Raw genomic sequence first — 17519 nt, forward strand, 5'->3', positions numbered from 1 at the left:
AGGAAGCAACAGTTAGAACTGGACATGGAACAACAGACTAGTTTCAAATAGAAAAAGGAGTACGTCAAGGCTGTATATTGTCACTGTGCTTATTTACCTTTTATGAAGAGTACATCATAAGAAATGCTGGGCTGGATGAAGCACAAGCTGGAATCAAGATTGCTGGGAGAAATATCAATAACCTCAGATATGCAGATGACACCACTCTTATAGCAGAAAGTGAAGAAGAACTAAAGAGCCTCTTGATGAAAGTGAAAGCTGCTGCTGCTGCTAAGTCGCTTCAGTCATGTCCGACTCTGTGTGACCCCATAGATGGCAGCCCACCAGGCTCTGCTGTCCTTGGGATTCTCCAGGCAAGAACAGTGGAATGGGTTGTCATTTCCTTCTCCAATGCGTGAAAGTGAAGTCACTCAGTCATATCTGACTCTTCGAGACCACATGGACTGCAGCCTACCAGACTCCTCCATCCATGGGATTTTTCAGGCAGAAGTATTGGAGTGGGGTGCCATTGCTTTCTCCAGAAAGTGAAAGAGGGGAGTGAAAAAGTTGGCTTAAAACTCAACCTTCAGAAAACTAAGATCATGGCATCTGGTCCCATCACTTCATGGCAAATAGGTGGGGAAACAATGGAAATAGCAGCAGACTTTATTTTTAGGGGCTCCAAAATCACTGCAGATGGTGACGGCAGCCATGAAATTAAAAGACGCTTACTCCTTGGAAGGAAAGTTATGACCACCCTAGACAGCATATTAAAAAGCAGAGACATTACTTTGCCAACAAAGGTCAGTCTAGTCAAGGCTATGATTTTTCCAGTAGTCATGTATAGATGTGAGAGTTGGACCATAAAGAAAGCTGAGCACCGAAGAATTGATGCTTTTGAACTGTGGTTTTGGAGAAGACTCTTGAGAGTCCCTTGGACAGCAAGGAGATCCAACTAGTCCATCCTGAAGGAAATCAGTCCTGAATATTCATTGGAAGGACTGATGTTGAAGCTGAAACTCCAATACTTTGGCCACCTGATGGGAAGAGCTGACTCATTTGAAAAGACCCTGATGCTGGGAAAGATTGAGGGCAGGAGGAGAAGGGGAAAACAGGATGAGATGGTTGGATGGCATCACCGACTCAATGGACATGAGTTTGAGTAGCCTCTGGGAGTTGGTGATGGACAGGGAGGCCTGGCATGCTGCAGTCCATGGGGTCACAAAGAGTTGGACACGACTGAGCGACTTAACTAACTGATCTGGATACATTAACAGAAGCAAGACCTAGGTTTGATCCCTGAGTCGGGAAGATCCCCTGGAGAAGGGAATGGCAACCTACTCCAGTACTCTTGCCTAGAGAGTTCAATGGACAGAGGAGCCTGGCGGGTAAAAGTCCATGGGGTCGCAAAGAGTCAGACATGATTGAACTGCTGACACTTTCACTTTCTAGCTAGGAGGATGAAGGTGACACATTTCTTTTACGAGGTATCATTTAGTCCATAGCCGGGCCACTGCATTTATTTCTGGATGCTACACTTTGAGAGCAATCTAGATAAATCAGCACATTTAGGAGAATCTAGGTGAATGACAGTGCTATCTCAAACCTTATTTTGTACGAAATAGTGGAAAGAATGGGGCTGTTTACCTTGGAGAAGCAGAGGCTCCAGGTGTATATGACCAGCTTCAGCAAACAGTCAAAGGGCTGCCATCTGAAAGAGAGATTGGGCTTACTGTGACAGCCCCTGAATCTATGGAGGGATGTGGCAGGGAGCCAGATGTCAAGATCATCATAATAAGGGTCATTCTGTCCAGTGCTGGGATGAGCGGCCCTGGGAGGGAGGGATGAGAGGTGTGCAGGCAGAAGGGTGATCATGAGGGCAGTTGCACAGGGGGACCTGCCTGCCTGGTCCTGACCCAGAGATCCTGAGACACTTTAGAAAAGCCTGAATGTTTATTCAGAGACAAAAATTTCCTCTTTGGAGTTCCTGCCAGTTGCCGCAGGCATCAGTACACTTCCAAAAGGGCCTGCAGAGGCATTCTTTTCTTTGTAGTTAAACATAACAACTTTGCAATCCATTTATTGACACCCTTGAGTTTTCTGTCTCGAGGCAGATGGAACCATAAATAAGGGACAGAGTTGCTGCCTGAATTCGGACTTTGTGTGGGTTTATTTATTTCTCAACCCTGCCTAATTTTGATGGATGACCTCCTGAGAGCAGAGCCTAGAACTCTTCCTGAGATGTGGTTGCTTTTAGATAGTGTAAGATTTTGGGGTCAGATTACACGCAACATCATGATATATTGAGAGAGCAAGGGATGGAGTCAGGGTCTCAGACTATAAAATCAACTCAGAGTAGCTGGTGATTTGGGGCATAATCATGCTTCTCTTCTCCTTCTGCTTGAAATGATGTTACAAAAATGAAGCTCACCTATTGGGGCACAGCATTCTACATGTTTATGATTCTAAGCATCAGATGTGAATGAGTTGGAAATGACCAGAATCTTCTCCAGTTAATGGGAAATAGGACAGGAGGAGGAAAAAGTCTTAATGTGATTTGCTCTGGAGTGTGGCTTCCCAGGTGGCGCTAGTGGTAAAGAACCTGCCTGCCAGTGGAAGAGAGCTAAGAGACGTGGTTTGATTACCCAGTTGGGATGATTGCCTGGAGGAGGGCAAGGCAACCCACTCCAGTATTCTTGCCTGGAGAATCCTATGGACAGAGGAGCCAGGCAAACCACTGTGCATAGTGTGGCAAAGAGTCGGACACAACCAAAGCAACTTAGCACACGCTACATGTGGATCCAGGATCAGAGCATAAAAGTTATAGGGAAGCAGGCGTTTTCTTAATGTAAGAAAGAGCACCTCTTCTAACACCTTTGCCAGGTGTTAGAATTCACCATTTGGGAAAGCGTTGAAATCTTCCTTCCTGGAGCTGTTTGTCAAAGGCCAGGTGACCATTGGTTAAGGATGCCCATCAGGCGATGTTTTTGCTGATGCCTTAATCCCCAAATTCCTAAACACTCCTGACTGCATGTCTTCCCACACCTTGTGTTCCTCTACCATCTCGGTTAACATCCCCAGCTGCCCATGCTGCAGGCTCTAAGCTTTGGAGCCTTTGTTCTCTTCCCTTTTCATTCCCTTGGTTGTCGTATCCTGTCATATTTGATCTTGGCCTCGTGCAGCTGTGTCTTTTGTTTCCCCCGCTTTCACCGCCTCTCATGCACTGGCTCTGCTGTCCACGTTCATCCTTTGGGGTCAGGTCTGATGCAGCAGCTGGCTCTCCTGCACGTCTCCGCCACCCTCAGTCACAGCACCTCTCTGCCCCTCGTCTGCCCTCCAGCCCCATGTCCTGACACCCTCCTCGCGTTCCTGTCCAGCCACGCTAGACTTCCCTCCATGCTGTCTGTCCTCTGGGTTTCGCACATGCTGCTCCTTCCCCTCCCGTCTTTGCTTGGCCGACTTAGAATCTCCTGTCTCAGGGTAAACACCAGAGCGCCTCGCCCTTAACTAGGCTGGCTTCCTCTGCTCCACCCCCCACCCCAACTCCTTATCTTTTCCCTCCCTCATGCTCAGCGCACTTCGTTCTTCTTGTGTTTGGAATTGCTGTCTTCTCTACTGACTGTATTTATTTCTCTACTGACTGTATTTTGTCATCTGATGACATTTTTGATGTACTTTGGTCATCTGATGTGAACAGACAACTCATTGGAAAAGTCCCTGATGCTGGGAAAGACTGAGGGCAGAAGGAGAAGAGGGCATCAGAGAAGGAAGATGGTCGATGGCATCACCGATGCAATGAACATGAACTGGGTCAGTCTCCGGGAGATGGTGAGGGACAGGGAGGTCTGGCGTGTTGTGGTCCATGGGGTCGCAAAGAGTCGGACATGACTGGGCAACTAAACAGCAACTACTGACTGTAAGCATCAGGAGGCAAATGGTTTACCCTGTTCATCCTTCCGTCTCCAGCACCTACTGTGTGCCAGGAGAACTGTTTGCTGAATGCATGAATGAGCGAAGGAACGTGCGCTCTTCAGGCTTTGCGTGTTGCCAGCTCTCTTTGTTACCTGCTGTTTAAAGGCAGACTCCTTGTCATGGCACTGGGGTCTTTCACGGGCTTTCTCTCTCAGCCTATAATTTCTGTCTTTACTCAGGTGAGGACGCCTCGTCAAGCATCCTGAGAAAACCCGTCTTCATTTTCCCTCTTTGTTCTTTCTGCCCAGGATTCAGTTCTCTTTTCCACAACCCTTCCTCCCAGCCCGCTCCTTTAGTGCCCGTGTGCAGTATCACTTTCTCCTAATGTCTGATCCCGTCTTATAATTTCCGTGACACAACTCACCAAGGGATATGTTTTGCTTGCTTGGTGTCTTTCTAGCCACTTGTGTGTGAGATTCTTGAGACAACAGACTGTTTTACTGATCATCACATCCCCAAAGCCTGGGCATCACTCTGCTCAGTTCTTTGTAAATGTTTCCTGGAAACGATTCTGCTATTAAGGGCAGCAGGAGCCCATGTGGCTTCCCAGTTGGTGCTAGTGGTAAAGAACCTGCCTCCAGTGCAGGAAATGTAATGAGGCATGGGTTTGATCCCTGGGTCAGGAAGATCCCCTCGAGAAGGAAATAGCAACCCACTCCAGTTTTCTTGCCTGGAGAATTCCTTGGACAGAGGAGCCTGGGAGGCTACAGTCCCTAGGGTCGTAAAGAGTCGGCCACGACTGAATCAACTTAGCACGTACACACGCACGTAGGAGCCTGTGTAGACAAGGGCTTCTCCTGGTGCTCTGAGCATCTCTGATTTTGAGACCTCAGAATATGGCACTGGACGCCTCACCTGCCTTCTGGTTGGGATGTTAATTCTGGGACTTGACTGGTTCTGCTTAAACACATCTCTCTTTGAATTTAGATCCTGCCTGTTATTTTCTACCAGAATCGCCTTTTCTCGTGGGCATGGGAGTGGTTCTTTCTTCTCTGCCCATCAAGGAGATGGCGTTCAGCTGCTATTGAGTTATCAGCAGGTGGCAAAGGGTGCTTTTCAGCCACTCAGAAAACAGTTCACACATGGTTCCCTCCAAGCATTTATTACCAGCTCCACGCAGGCAGCTCCCGTGGTCAAAGAAGGCGGGCCAGTGAGGGTTGTGGGTGTTATTTAAAAGCAGACGCTTTCAGAGGTGTAGCACCTAGAACATTTAAAAGCAGTACCATGAATGGACACAGGATATTAATTCCTGGCTGATTTCAGCCGGCACCCACGTTTGTCATTCCTGAAGCCTCCCCTCACTGTTCATGCGCTCTTTATCAACACAAGCTCCTCCTGAAATGGATGGTTTGCAAGTCATTACTGTAAATTTCAACAGGAGAAAATGAGGTCCTGGCATTTGACCATTTTGAAGAGTTGCAGTGAGAACCAAGGAGTTGTAAGTTAAAGCATTTTCCTTGTTTTTTCGTTATGGGGGACCACAGGGCACATAAACAGTGGAGTAGGGGAGGTGGGGGCTTGTCGAAACATAACCACTTGCCTAGCCCATCATTCCCTTGCCCCATCCTTCAGCCTGGACCTGATGCAGGAGGTTGGTGAATTTCAGACAAGGTGCTAGTGGGTAATTTGCTGAAGGTTTCATTAGCCCCTGAGGCTGGGCTGTGTGGCAGCTTTGATGGCAGCCAAATCATTTTGCCTTCCTGCTGATGGCCCCGATGTATCACTTAATAAGGATATTATGAGGTATAAGAACATAGGATGCTCAATGCGAAATGAAATGGGAAGTGTAATATAAAAGTTTTATTGATTTAAAAAAAAGATCAGAAATGAAGGGCTTTTCTAGCCAGGGCTTAATAGCATTAGTGTTGAGCTTAAGCAAAAGTTGAGAACGTGCAAGTGAGAGGCTGCAAGTGGTGCCCTGGGCATAGGGCACAGTGGGGCTGTGTGTGTCAGCTGTTCTTACCTTGGGCCAAAAAGCATCTCTTCGGGGTCTTGGAATCTGAAAGTGCAGCCCAAGTCTATCAAGGTCCACGATTTTATCTGGTTGTGAGATGGTTGCTAAGGTGACCTATACTTTTCTTACACCCAGCTTTTAACCTTAAAATGCTATCAGTGGTCCTGCTGGAGTGGAGAAAATGACCCTGAAGTGTCAGTTGGCTGCATCTCCTGGAAGAACTCCTAGCAAGAGTCTTGGGTGAGGCGTCAGGAAACCTGGTTTCCATGAGCCCCAGCAGCCCCCCTGTATTGGTTTCTTGTGGCTACTGTAGTGTGTTACCACAAATGTAGTGGCTTCAAACACAGATTTGCTGTCTTACAGTTTCAGAGGTCAGAAGTCCAAAATGAGTCTCATTGGACTGAAGCCATGATGTTGCCAGGGCTGGTTCTTTCTGGAGGCCCCTGGAGAGAATCCATATCCTGGCCTCATTCATCTTCTGGAGGCTGCTGTTTCCCTTGGCTTGTGGCATCTTCCTCCATCTCCTAGGCCAGAGGGGTAGCATCTTCAGGTTATTCTCTCTGACCATGACCTCTGCTTCTGTGGTCACATCTCCTTTTCCAATTTGTGACTCTCCTGCCTCCCTCTTAGAAGGACCCTTGTGATTATGTTGAGCCCATCTGGATAATCCAGGATAATTGTCCCATCTTAGAATCCTTAATCTAATCACATCCACCAAGTCCTTGTTGCCATGTACAATAACATAGTCCCAGGTTGTGGGGATTAGGACGTGCACATAATTGGGGAACCATTATGTGGCCCTCCATACCCCTCCCCTGCAGTACTATACTCCTGCATCCCCTCCATCATCTTCTTGTTCTTTGGAGACAAAGCAAAGGGGTGTTATACTATCTGCTTTCTCAAAAGGGCATCTTATCCTGCTCCAGGAGTTTTGACTTCAACCATTTGGATACATGAATGCCCAGCAGGACTTAGTGCTCACGGAAAAGGGCATTGTATTTAGACGTGTTTGCCTGTTCAATTCCGACCCTAATACTTTGTCTGTAATAGGTGCTTCATCAGTAACCAGTGATAGGTTAAGGTTTTCTGAAATGAAAGGCCCAGAACTTCTGCTCTTCGAGGGTTCTGGTCTGAAAATGATTTGATTTATTTTTTAGTTTCAGATACCAATTTAACAAAAGGAGGGGGATTTCATCAACCTATTGATGGTTGAACATGTCAGTTTTAAGTAAATGAGAGCCACTTGTGTAACTATTTGAGTTGCTCTTCATATTATCACCTAAACCTATCACCTACCTAAATCAGCCATCTACCAAAGAGAAATGTGTCTATATCAGCACAAAAGATGAGTAAGAGGAGGTTTACATGGGTGTATGTAAATGCCTGTCCACAGTAAAAATAAACACATCAATCGTGGCGTATTTATATTGTGAAATATAGCAAAGCAATGAAAATCTACTCAGTGTTGAGCAGAAGAAGCCAGACACAAAAGAATAAATGCTGTATGATTTCAATATATGGGCAAACAGTCAGCTTAGGGGTAGAGATGAGACTGGGGCAGGACTGAAAGACTGTGTGTGCTGGCAATAATTGAGTTTACTTTTTAACCTCTGATTATACAGGTGTGTAATTTGTGACAGTTCATCCAGTTTTTCATTGATTTATTTTCCTGTATGTGTGTTGTTTATTAAAAAAAAAAAAAACTATGCAGGCTTTGTTAAATAAGTCCCTGAATTTGAAGAGATGGTGTGGATCTTGCATTCTTTTCAAATGAGAGGGATTTTATTAACTTTTGCGATTTACGAATCTATGTCACTGTTTAATTTTGAAATTCAAATGCTTTTCAAGCATGGGACTTTTCTTTGGGGATAGATGTTTAACATTTCTGTGCAACCACATTTCCATTTTTCCTTCATGCTGTACCTCATCATTTGGACACATATTCTCCCTGTGAGAGTCTGATCACAGCTCTGACTTCAAGTTATGAAATTTGCTTATAAAACCCTAATTCTGAAAGAGTGTTTTTATCCATTTGCAACAAGGCCAGTATTCCTACCCGAATTCTGGCAATAACATAGCTCCAATTAATATTAAAATGGTATTTCATATCAAGGACACCAAACCACATTGTATAAATGGTCCTATCTGCTTTAGTCAACAAAAATGCGTCTTTATAAAGCCCTGGTGCCTGGAAAAGAAGACTTTTATTGTATTATAGGGGATAGAAAACATGAAAAGGCTGTGTACTATTTAAACTATAACCATAATGGAAGCAATAGCAATAGTTTCTGCTTGTGTGTTAGTTGCTCAGTCGTGTCCAACTCTGTGTGACCCCCATGGACGGTAGCCAAGCACCTCTATCCATGGAATCCTCCATGCAGGAACACTGTTTGTGTTTATCGCTTGTTAAAACAGATTGGCTGTCTCTGGCCTGCAGGTGTATTGGGTTTGGCTTGCTGAGAGCTTATTTGGTACTAATAGTTAAATTTGGAGATGGCACTTAAAAATCATGATTTCTGGCTTAAGTAATAAAATGGAAAGATCTAGCAGGCTGGGCCCGCCTTGCAGAGCATCATTGGCTGGACCTTAGTGCTGTCGCTTTGCGCAGAGCCTGATGCTTCAGTTTGCCCTGGTCCCCACCCTCCCTGGTTTCTCCTGTGTCATTCTGTGCACAGAGCCGGATTGAGAAGAAAGAGCCCCTGGTCTCTGCTAGTGTCACTTACTGACCCCCAGCTGGCTCGGGTTGACTTTGGGCTCACTGCCTGCCATGTGCTGTGCTAGGTATTTTACATACATAATCTCATTTATTTCTCCAAACACTTTCCTACCTTCCCATTTTACAGACAAGGAAACAGGCTTTGGGATGTTTAGTTCTTTGGCCAAGCTCACCTTGCCAACGAGTAATGGGGCCAGCACTGGAACCCAGGCCGTGCCTGTAAAGGCCCTGCAAACTGCTCTCCCAGCAACTTGTAGATACACAAACAACTGGTAGATGGCATTTTAAAGTCAACACGCCCAAGTTCTGGACAAGGACAAGACAAACCCTGTGACGAGGGAACAGGGCCATCTTAGACTAGAAGGCAGACCGTGTTCTGTGGCTGGCAAGATTAGTATAAGCCAATAATAAGCAGAAAATTCAATCAGAACTTCAGTGCAATTTGCATTTTGTCTCTGCCATAGACTCATACAATCAAGAGCACAAAAGGACAGTAGGAATCATCTAGGCAGGCTTACAACCCAAACGGATCAAGCCTTTGAAAACTACCCATGGACTTTAGAGAAAGGGCTGATGGTGGAGGGGAGGTGTCCATAAATGACAGGTGACACTTAAATCAGTGACGACAAGTTGCTTAATATCACTGCTGGTCAGTTTCTCCTCCACGAGAAGGGGAATGTATGTAACTACCTGTATGTAGCTCATACAGGTGTTAACAAGGTAAAGTTGAGAACATGTTATTGAATGGTGGTGAGTATTAGTTTTCTCCCCCTCTCACATTTTCCTAGGATGTTGGAAAGTCATTGTGCGTGCTCAGGTGCTCAGTCGTGTCCGACTCTTTGCAGCCTCATGGACTGTAGCCCTCCAGGCCCCTCTGTCTATGGGATTTCCCAGGCAAGAATACAAGCGTGGGTTGCCATTTCCTTTTCCAGAGGATCTTCCTGACCCAGGGGTAAACCTGTGTCTCCTGCATTGGCAGGCGGATTCTTACCACTGAACCACCTAGGAAGCCCCAAGGTCATTCTGGGAAAGATGCAGAAGATCACCCACCTGGTATGAATAAAGCTCGTTGAGGTACCTGAGGTCTAGAGCATGTGATCTAATGAACTAAGCTCACAGCCTGGATCGGTGTTATAACTGGAACCGCCGTTCAGGTGTGTTGCATTTAGCCTGCTGACTGCTTTTATATCATTTTGGAATTTGTTATTAGCAGTTAAAAAATTTGGAGATGGCACATAAAAAATCATGATTTCAGGCTTTCCTTAATGAAATGAAAAGACCTGATTTCACTGCTTGATATCCATGTTTTCATCAACATTTTTAGTGACGGCAAGAGTGAATGTCCATTTATTTATGTCTTATCTATCTATATTTCCAGGCATTTTGCAGTTAAAAAGCAGAAGGTTAGGTGGGAGGAGACAGGGAGACCCTTGAGATGTAGTCTATGTGCGTCCTCAGTCGCTTCAGTTGTGTCCGACTCTTTTCGACCGTATGGACTATTGCCTGCCAGCCTCAACCATGGTCATAAATGCACCCACATCTAACTGTGGACCCAGCAGCCATGTTTGGAGAAAATTATTTCACACACACTTAAAGAGTCATAAATAGGAAAGGACCATCTTCTGATGCAAAGTGAAATCACTTTTCTATCTTAAGATTTTTCTGAGGGGGGGGTAGCTGAGTCAGCACACTTTGAATTCCCAAACCTCCCCTTAAATGCTGTGTGTCCTTAATAGAGTGACTTAACCTCTCTGAACTCAAATGGTTTCCTCCAAAGCAGGAAGTACTGCTTCCTATTGAATAGGGGTTTTCTATCCTGATCTTCCCTGTAGCTCAGATGGTAAAGAATCTGCAATGCAGGAGACCTGGGTTTGAGCCCCGGGTCACAAAGATCCTCTGGAGAAGGGAACGGCTATCTACTCCAGTATTCTTGCCTGGAGAATCCCATGGATAGGAGCCTGACGGGCTATAGTTTGTGGGGTTGCAAAGAGTCGGACACGACTGAGTGACTAACACTGCTGCTGCAGATGAAAAGGAGTCCGTCTAAAGATCTAGCATAGATTTTTTAGAGTCACTTTGTGTTCAGCCAGGTTCCATGTGCTGACTGTATGTCTGAAGCAAATTGTTTAAGGAATAGAGAGTTAAGTGTTAAGATTACACTATTTGGAAGAACCCTGACAATGCCCGATTCCTTCTCTTTCTAGAGTGGAACTTGCAGACAGTGGGTATTTGTCATTTTTGCCCCAGCAGAGGGCACCCCATGCCCCGTCTCCTGTCCATCATGAATTCTGTTGATACAGAGCCAGTGCTGGGCTGGCTCTGATGAGCCAGCTTGAAGCATTGAAGCTTGCACTGATGGCTTGGAAGGAAGCTGCTGCATTGTACCAATAGTAGCAATTTGGGGTAGGGATCCAGGGAAGTGTTGAACCAGAGCTCACCCGTATACATTTAAATAATCCTCTCACTACCCCATCAGTGAGTGGGGATCTTCCATTTTCGAGATGAGGTGATCGAACTTCAGAACCCTTAGGTGACTCCTCCGAGGTGATTCATTCCTTCAACTAACATCATCAGGCACGATTTTAGGATTTGGGTATGGAGCTGTGAATTACACAAGCCTTTTCTCATGCAGCTCACTGTCTAGTGCAGGAAGAGAGATGATTCGTAAATTCATAGTCTGCTGGGTGGTGATCCACACTACAGGGAGAAAGCAGGGGAGCTTTGGTGAAGAAGGCGTTTTTGATAGGATGGTCTGGACAGGGGCTCTCCAGTGATGTTTAAGCAGAGTCAAGCAGAGATTGAGGGCTTCCCAGGAGGCGCTAGTGGTAAAGAACCCGCCTGCAGGAGATGTAAGAAATGCAGGTTCGTTCCCTGGGTCGGGAATCCTGGAGGAGGGCATGGCAACCCACTCCAATATTCTTTCCTGGAGAATCTCATGGACAGAGGAACCTGGGGGATTGCAGTTCCATAGGGTTGCAAAACGTCAAACATAACTCAATCGACTTAGCACGCATGCATGCAGGCAGAGATGAAGAGGCACGGCATTTCAGGCAGAAGGGGATAGCTGGCTGTGTAGAGGGCTTGGAGCCTTTGCAGAAAAGCAGGGAGTGACCAGGGCTGCTGGAGGGGAGGGAGAGGAGGGGGCAGGGTGGACAAAGCCAGGAAAGGTGGGAGGACTCACTTCACAGGCTTCGTGACCGGGTCTTAGGACCTGTGTTCTGACTTCTCTTTCCTCATCCTGTCTCCTCCTTGGGAAGCTTATACCTTTTGATCTGGACTTGCCTTTGGCTGCTTGCCTAGGAGGAACCTGAGAGCATTTCCTCCTCCAGCCTGAGAGGAGGTCGCCTGGCTCTCTGGTTCCAGAATTGCCAGATAAGAATCACCTGGGCAGGACTTTCCTGGTGGTGCAGTGGCTTAGAATCTGCCTGCCAGTGCAGGGGACACAGGTTCCAACCCTGGTCCAGGAAGATCCCACATGCCATGGGGAAACTAAGCCAGTGTGCCACAACTACTGAGCCCGTGCTCCACAAGATGAGAAACCCAAGCACCGCGGCTGGAGAGTCGTCCAGGCTCACTGGGACTATTTATAGAGAAAGCCCATGCAGCAGCCAAGACCCAGCGCAGCCAAAAAGAAAGAAAATAATCACCTGGGCATCTGTCAAACACGCAGACACTCAGCCCACCCTGGGGCAGTACTTAGGAAAAACACAGCGTCAGGGCCCTGTGTTAGGTCTGCTCAACCAGAGTCTCCCCTGCTCAACCCAGGGGAGGTGCCTGGGTATCTGCATTTTTAGCAAGGACGCCAGGTGATCCTTACCTTCTGGCCAGTTTGGGAAGTTTAACCTGGATCAGCTGAAACCCCTGGGTGGGTGATCTTTCTCCTCTCCTCAGGCCCTGGCCTCCAGGGCTTGGGTTAAATAAGGTGGAATCAGGCTGGTGATGATAGCGCTGATGGAGGGCGTGCTGTTTGTCCCACAAAGCAGCTTTGTCGCCTTCGACATTTAAGTCTTAGTCCTCACACCGGGTTCCTGAGGACGATATTATTATCCTCAGCCAGTCTATCATTTGTGCCTCTGTTAATCCCTTGTGTTGAATTGCACCTCACTTACATAACTTGCCTCCTTTTCAGAGTTGTGTAGACCTAATAGGGTGCATTACTTAGAAAAGCGCTTGGTGCCTAATGAACTCTGGATAAATTGTCATTAGTACTTACTCTGATTTCTACACCCTTCAGGTGGTGAGGCCTCGCCTTTCTGTAGTCATCTCTGAATGCTTAGTCTTCGGCACAATACCTGGAGTAAAGTAGATGCTTCATAGGCATTGGAGTGCCAGAGATGAGGATGATATTAGCCGCTCCTTATGGAGCATTTAATCTTTGACTTGTATTAACTCGTGTGTCCTTCAGAAGTGCCCTACATAAGGTAGATACTGATAGTCCCAGATGAGGAAAATGAGGCACAGCAAAGTTCAATAATCAGCTCAAGTTTCCAGAGCTAGTGAGTGAGAGTTAAGAATTAACCCTAGCATACCTAGAACAATCAAGTTCATAGAGTCAGAAAGTACACTGGTACGTGCCAGGGTCCCCAGGGATGGGGTGGGGAGAGGGGACGGGGAGTTAGTGTTTAATGCGGACAGAGTTTCAGTTTAGGAAGGTGAAAAATCCGGGAGACAGGTGATGGTGAGAGTTGCAAACAATGTGAATACACTTAGTGCCACTGAACTGTACAGTAAAATATGGTTGAAAAAGTATGTATTATGTGACTTTTACCACAATAGGAAAAAAAGCATTAAAAAAAGAAAAAGATTTAACCCCGCAGCTGTGTTCACTGAGATCTCTCCAAGGTTTTGTTTACCTCTTAAGTTGACATAAGTTTTTAAAAACCAGTAGTTTTTTTTTTTTTTGGCTGTGCTGGGTCTTCATTGCTGTGTGTAGACTTTCTCTGGTTGTGGCAAGTGGGGGCTACTGTCTAGTTGCAGTACGTGGGCTTCTCTTGTTGCAGAGCAGAGGTTTCAGGTGCATGGGCTTCAGTAGTTGCAGCTGGCAGGCTCAATAGTTGCAGCACTTGGTCTCTAGAGCGCGGGCTCAGCAGTTGTGGCTCACAGGCTTAGTTGCCCCTTAGCATGTGGAATCTTCCAGGACCAGGGATCAAACCCGTGTCTCCTGAATTGACAGGCAGATTCTTATCCACTGGTCCAGCAGTGAAGTCCTTAAGTTGACATTATTGATCTTCCTCTTTGCTAAGTAAAATTCTTTCCTCTTGCTGCGCTCTCCATGGAGATTGGGAAAAGTTGGTCATTTCCAAGTATAACCTTCACATATACTTGAAAAAGGTACTAGATTCACACTTCTGCAGGCTCGGTGAGCTCAGTTGTGTTCACCTTTCTGACTTCTCAAAGCATGCCTTTTCCTTGCTTGCCTTTGACCTGGTGGCTGGTTGGATGCAGTCCTCGGGGACAGGTGAGGGTCAGCCCATCCTGAGCAGTAAGGTAACTGGGCCCTCGCCTCCCCTTCCTAGGAGCTATACCAGTGGTTTGTGGTCCCCAGGATGCTCGCCTGGCTTGCTCCAGAGAGACCTGGGGGCAGTTAGGGTTCCAGGACCCCTGGAGTCAGCAGTCCAGAAATGAACGCAGACACCTTCGTGCCTGGAGAAGCAGGGCACCCCCAGGGCTGGTTCCAGGGTGGCAGTGAGGGAGGCAGGTTGGGAGAGAGAGGAGCATCTCGCACACGACTTCCTCTCATGTTTTAGGTAAATACTCAGAGTGAGTGGCATGAAGGGGCAGGTAAGTAAGCATCTCTGGGAGCGAGTATTCATGAAATTTTTCTGTTTCTCTCTCACCCGTCTCTCTTCATAAAGAGTCCTGCTCTGATGCCTGGCTAAGCAGAAAAGACTCTGCTTTTCCCCCTTTGGTCCACCCCTCTGCCCCAAATAATCTCTGCCTTACTTTCCAGATCCTTCAGGGACATGTAGTAATTAGAAAGAGACCCTGGAATTGTGTATTTTCTCCATTTCCTCACTAGTTCATTCCCAGGTGACATCGCTGGTCTCCTCTTAGCTGTGAGGCAGTTCTTCCCTTCTTGTCCTTACTGTTCAGTTCAGGCACTCAGTTGTGTCCAACTCTTTGTGACCCCATAGACTGCAGCACACTAGGCTTCCCTGTCCATCACCAACTCCTGGAGCTTGCTCAAACTCATGTCCGTCCAGTTGGTGATGCCATCCAACCATCTCATCCTCTGTTATCCACTTCTCCTCCTGCCTTCAATCTTTCCCAGCATCAGGGTCTTTTTCAGTGAGTCAGTTCTTCATATCAGGTGGCCAAAGTATTGGAACTTTAGCATCAGTCCTTCCAAATGATATTCAGGTCTGATTTCCTTTAGGATTGACTGGTTTGATCTCCTTGCTGTCCAAGGGATTCTCAAGAGTCTTCTCCAACACCACAGTTCAAAGGCATCAACTCTTCGGTGCTCAGCTTTCTTTATAGTCCAACTCTCACATCTATACATGACTATTGGAAAAACCATAGCTTTGACTAGATGGACCTTTGTTAGCAAAGTAACGTCTCTGCTTTTTAATATGGTGTCTAGGTTGGTCATAGCTTTTCTTCCAAGGAGTAAGCATCTTTTAATTTCATGGCTGCAACCACCATCTGCTGCAACCACCATCTGCAGTGATTTTGGAGGATCTTAACATTGGCCAGCATCTGCTCTGAGCACTGTCCTCAGCCCCTGTCTCCATCCTCCCCTTCTTGTAGATCATGTGCAGAAACCTCCCTTGGTCACAGAGCCAGTATGTGCAGATCTGGTTTGTCAGACTCAGAGCCCTGCTCTTAACTGCTGACGCTCAGCCTCCTGCTTCCCTCCCCGCCACCTTGTCCCCCTTCCTTTCTGTTCTGATCAGTTGCCTGCATGGATTCTTCTCTCTTCTGAGCACTGTACCAGTCATTAGGGACCAGAAGTCAGAGATTTAGACACAGGAGTGAAACAACCTGGGTGAAAGGGAAATTCAAGGGTGTCCCAAGTGTTCTGAGCTTCTCCAGTGCCTGTCAGAGAGGAACATCACCTCCCAGGAGTGAGGACAGCAGGTCAGAGTTGGGAAGGACATGGATCTGCAGCCAGAAAGCTTTGGGTTTGAGACTGGTTTGTGCCATGCATGTAGCAGCTGTGTGACCTCAGGCGTGTCTCTTCTCTTTTCTAAGCCTCCGTTTTCTCGCATATAAATGGAAACCACCGTATCTCCCATTCAGATTTATGTGAAGGTCTCATCATTGATTTAGGCAGGCAGCTGGTGTATATTGGACTCTCCGTAAATTCCTGCTCCTTGTTTTATTGCATTTATTTTTGATGAGGTCATTTATCGATGAACTTCAGATCTGTAATTGCAAATAAAATATAGCATAAGAAAATCTCTTGGCACATGGTTGTTGGCCAATAAATATTAAGCAGAGGGTTCATCTGCATGCAGTTGAACTGGCTTCGTGGCCAGCATAATGGAAAAAGCAAAATGAGAACAGAGAGTGGGTCACTCGGCTCGTAAGTGTCAGAGCTTTCTCATTAGTTCTGCAGCAGCCCCGGGTCAAGTGAGGATAGCATTGTCTTCCTCTTAGAGAAAATGAGGACCTGGGGAAGCTGAATACATCTCATCCGAGCTTTCAAGTCACTACTGCCTAGAATGGACTCCATCACCAAACAGCGGCGTGGCACGACAAGGACCGTTTCCTCATCTGTAGAGTGGGAGTGATACTGTCCGCCCTGACTTCCTCTAAGAGTGGTTGTGGAGATCGGATGGGATGTATCATGAAGAAGGAAACTATGACATATAAAGGTGAGCTGGCCTGACAAAGGACAGAATTTTTTCTTCTTCTTTTATTTTTTATTTAAACGTTTTATTTTGTACTGGATTATAGCCAGTTGACAGTGTTGTCATAGTTTCAGGTGGGCAGCAAAGTGACCCAGCCACACGTATACATGTATCCATTCTCCCCCAAACTCCCTGCCCGTCCAGGCTGCCCCACGACATTGAGCAGAGTTCACAGGACAGGTGGAATTTCGTTGCCAGATTGTAATTTTCCAGGGCTCCCTATTGAGTCCATTTCCATTTTCTAGAAATGCAGAAAGCATTTGGAAATAAACTGTTTTTGGTCCACATGAGGGGCTACGATAGAAGTTGAAAGAAAAATGCCTCCTCCCTCTGAATACAGCTGAGGTCTGCGGGATAGATGGTGGAGGTATTTAGCTCCACGGGAGAATTTCTGAATTTATTATACGCCTCATTGCATCATTCAGAGAGTAGCTTCAGAACCTGAGCTCACACCTTCACTTTCCCAGCTGCAGCCCACCCTTCAAGGCCCAGCTTCAAGCCACACTGCTCTCCCAGTGCTCTTGCCCAAGCCTTATTCTTCCCAACCCCCAGTGATCACTCTTTCCTGTGCTATCCATCCACCTCCAGGCATTGAGAAGCAGGGTCTACAGTCTTGTGTTGATTTCATAAGCCTTATCTACTTATTCACTCAAGAAAGAGTCACTGAGGACCTGCTCAATGTAACTCAGGCACACTTGAGTACTTTGGAAACACTCCAGTTCCCATGGAGCTTATAAGTTAACTTATAGGCAAGAATATGACACCTGCATGCACCATTCTGGATGTTGTGATGAGGAAGGACTTCGGCGAAGTGACATTTGCACTGATACCTGAAGTATAATTATGAGCCACCAGTGCAGGGACAACACCCCAGCAAAGAGAGCAAGCATAGTTGCTCAAGGCTAGACGGGACTGGATGTGTATGGGAAAAGCTGCTGGAGGTAAACGCGTCTGGTGGGTGAGCAAAAGGATACAGGGTCAGAGATGAGGTTGGGGTCATCAGCAGACACCTCATGGACAGGCCACTGAGAGGAGTTCGGAC

The 17519-nt window shown here is 46.6% G+C and overlaps 1 protein-coding gene across 5 annotated transcripts in view; it reads left to right on the forward strand.

The window, feature by feature from the left end:
- The window catches only part of LARGE1 (LARGE xylosyl- and glucuronyltransferase 1), a 602335-nt gene that overhangs the window by 155052 nt on the left and 429764 nt on the right, over positions 1–17519 (forward strand). The window contains exon 1 of one of the 5 annotated variants that reach the window (XM_061125418.1): positions 15911–16441. The exons of the other annotated variants lie outside the window; for them this stretch is intronic. Coding sequence (XP_060981401.1) covers positions 16402–16441 — 40 coding nt within the window. The 5' untranslated portion in view covers positions 15911–16401. Of the gene's footprint in view, positions 1–15910; positions 16442–17519 lie in introns of those variants that run through there. 5 annotated transcript variants of the gene reach the window in all.

Source organism: Dama dama, chromosome 22, assembly GCF_033118175.1.
Source record: "Dama dama isolate Ldn47 chromosome 22, ASM3311817v1, whole genome shotgun sequence".
NCBI lineage: Eukaryota > Metazoa > Chordata > Mammalia > Artiodactyla > Cervidae > Dama > Dama dama.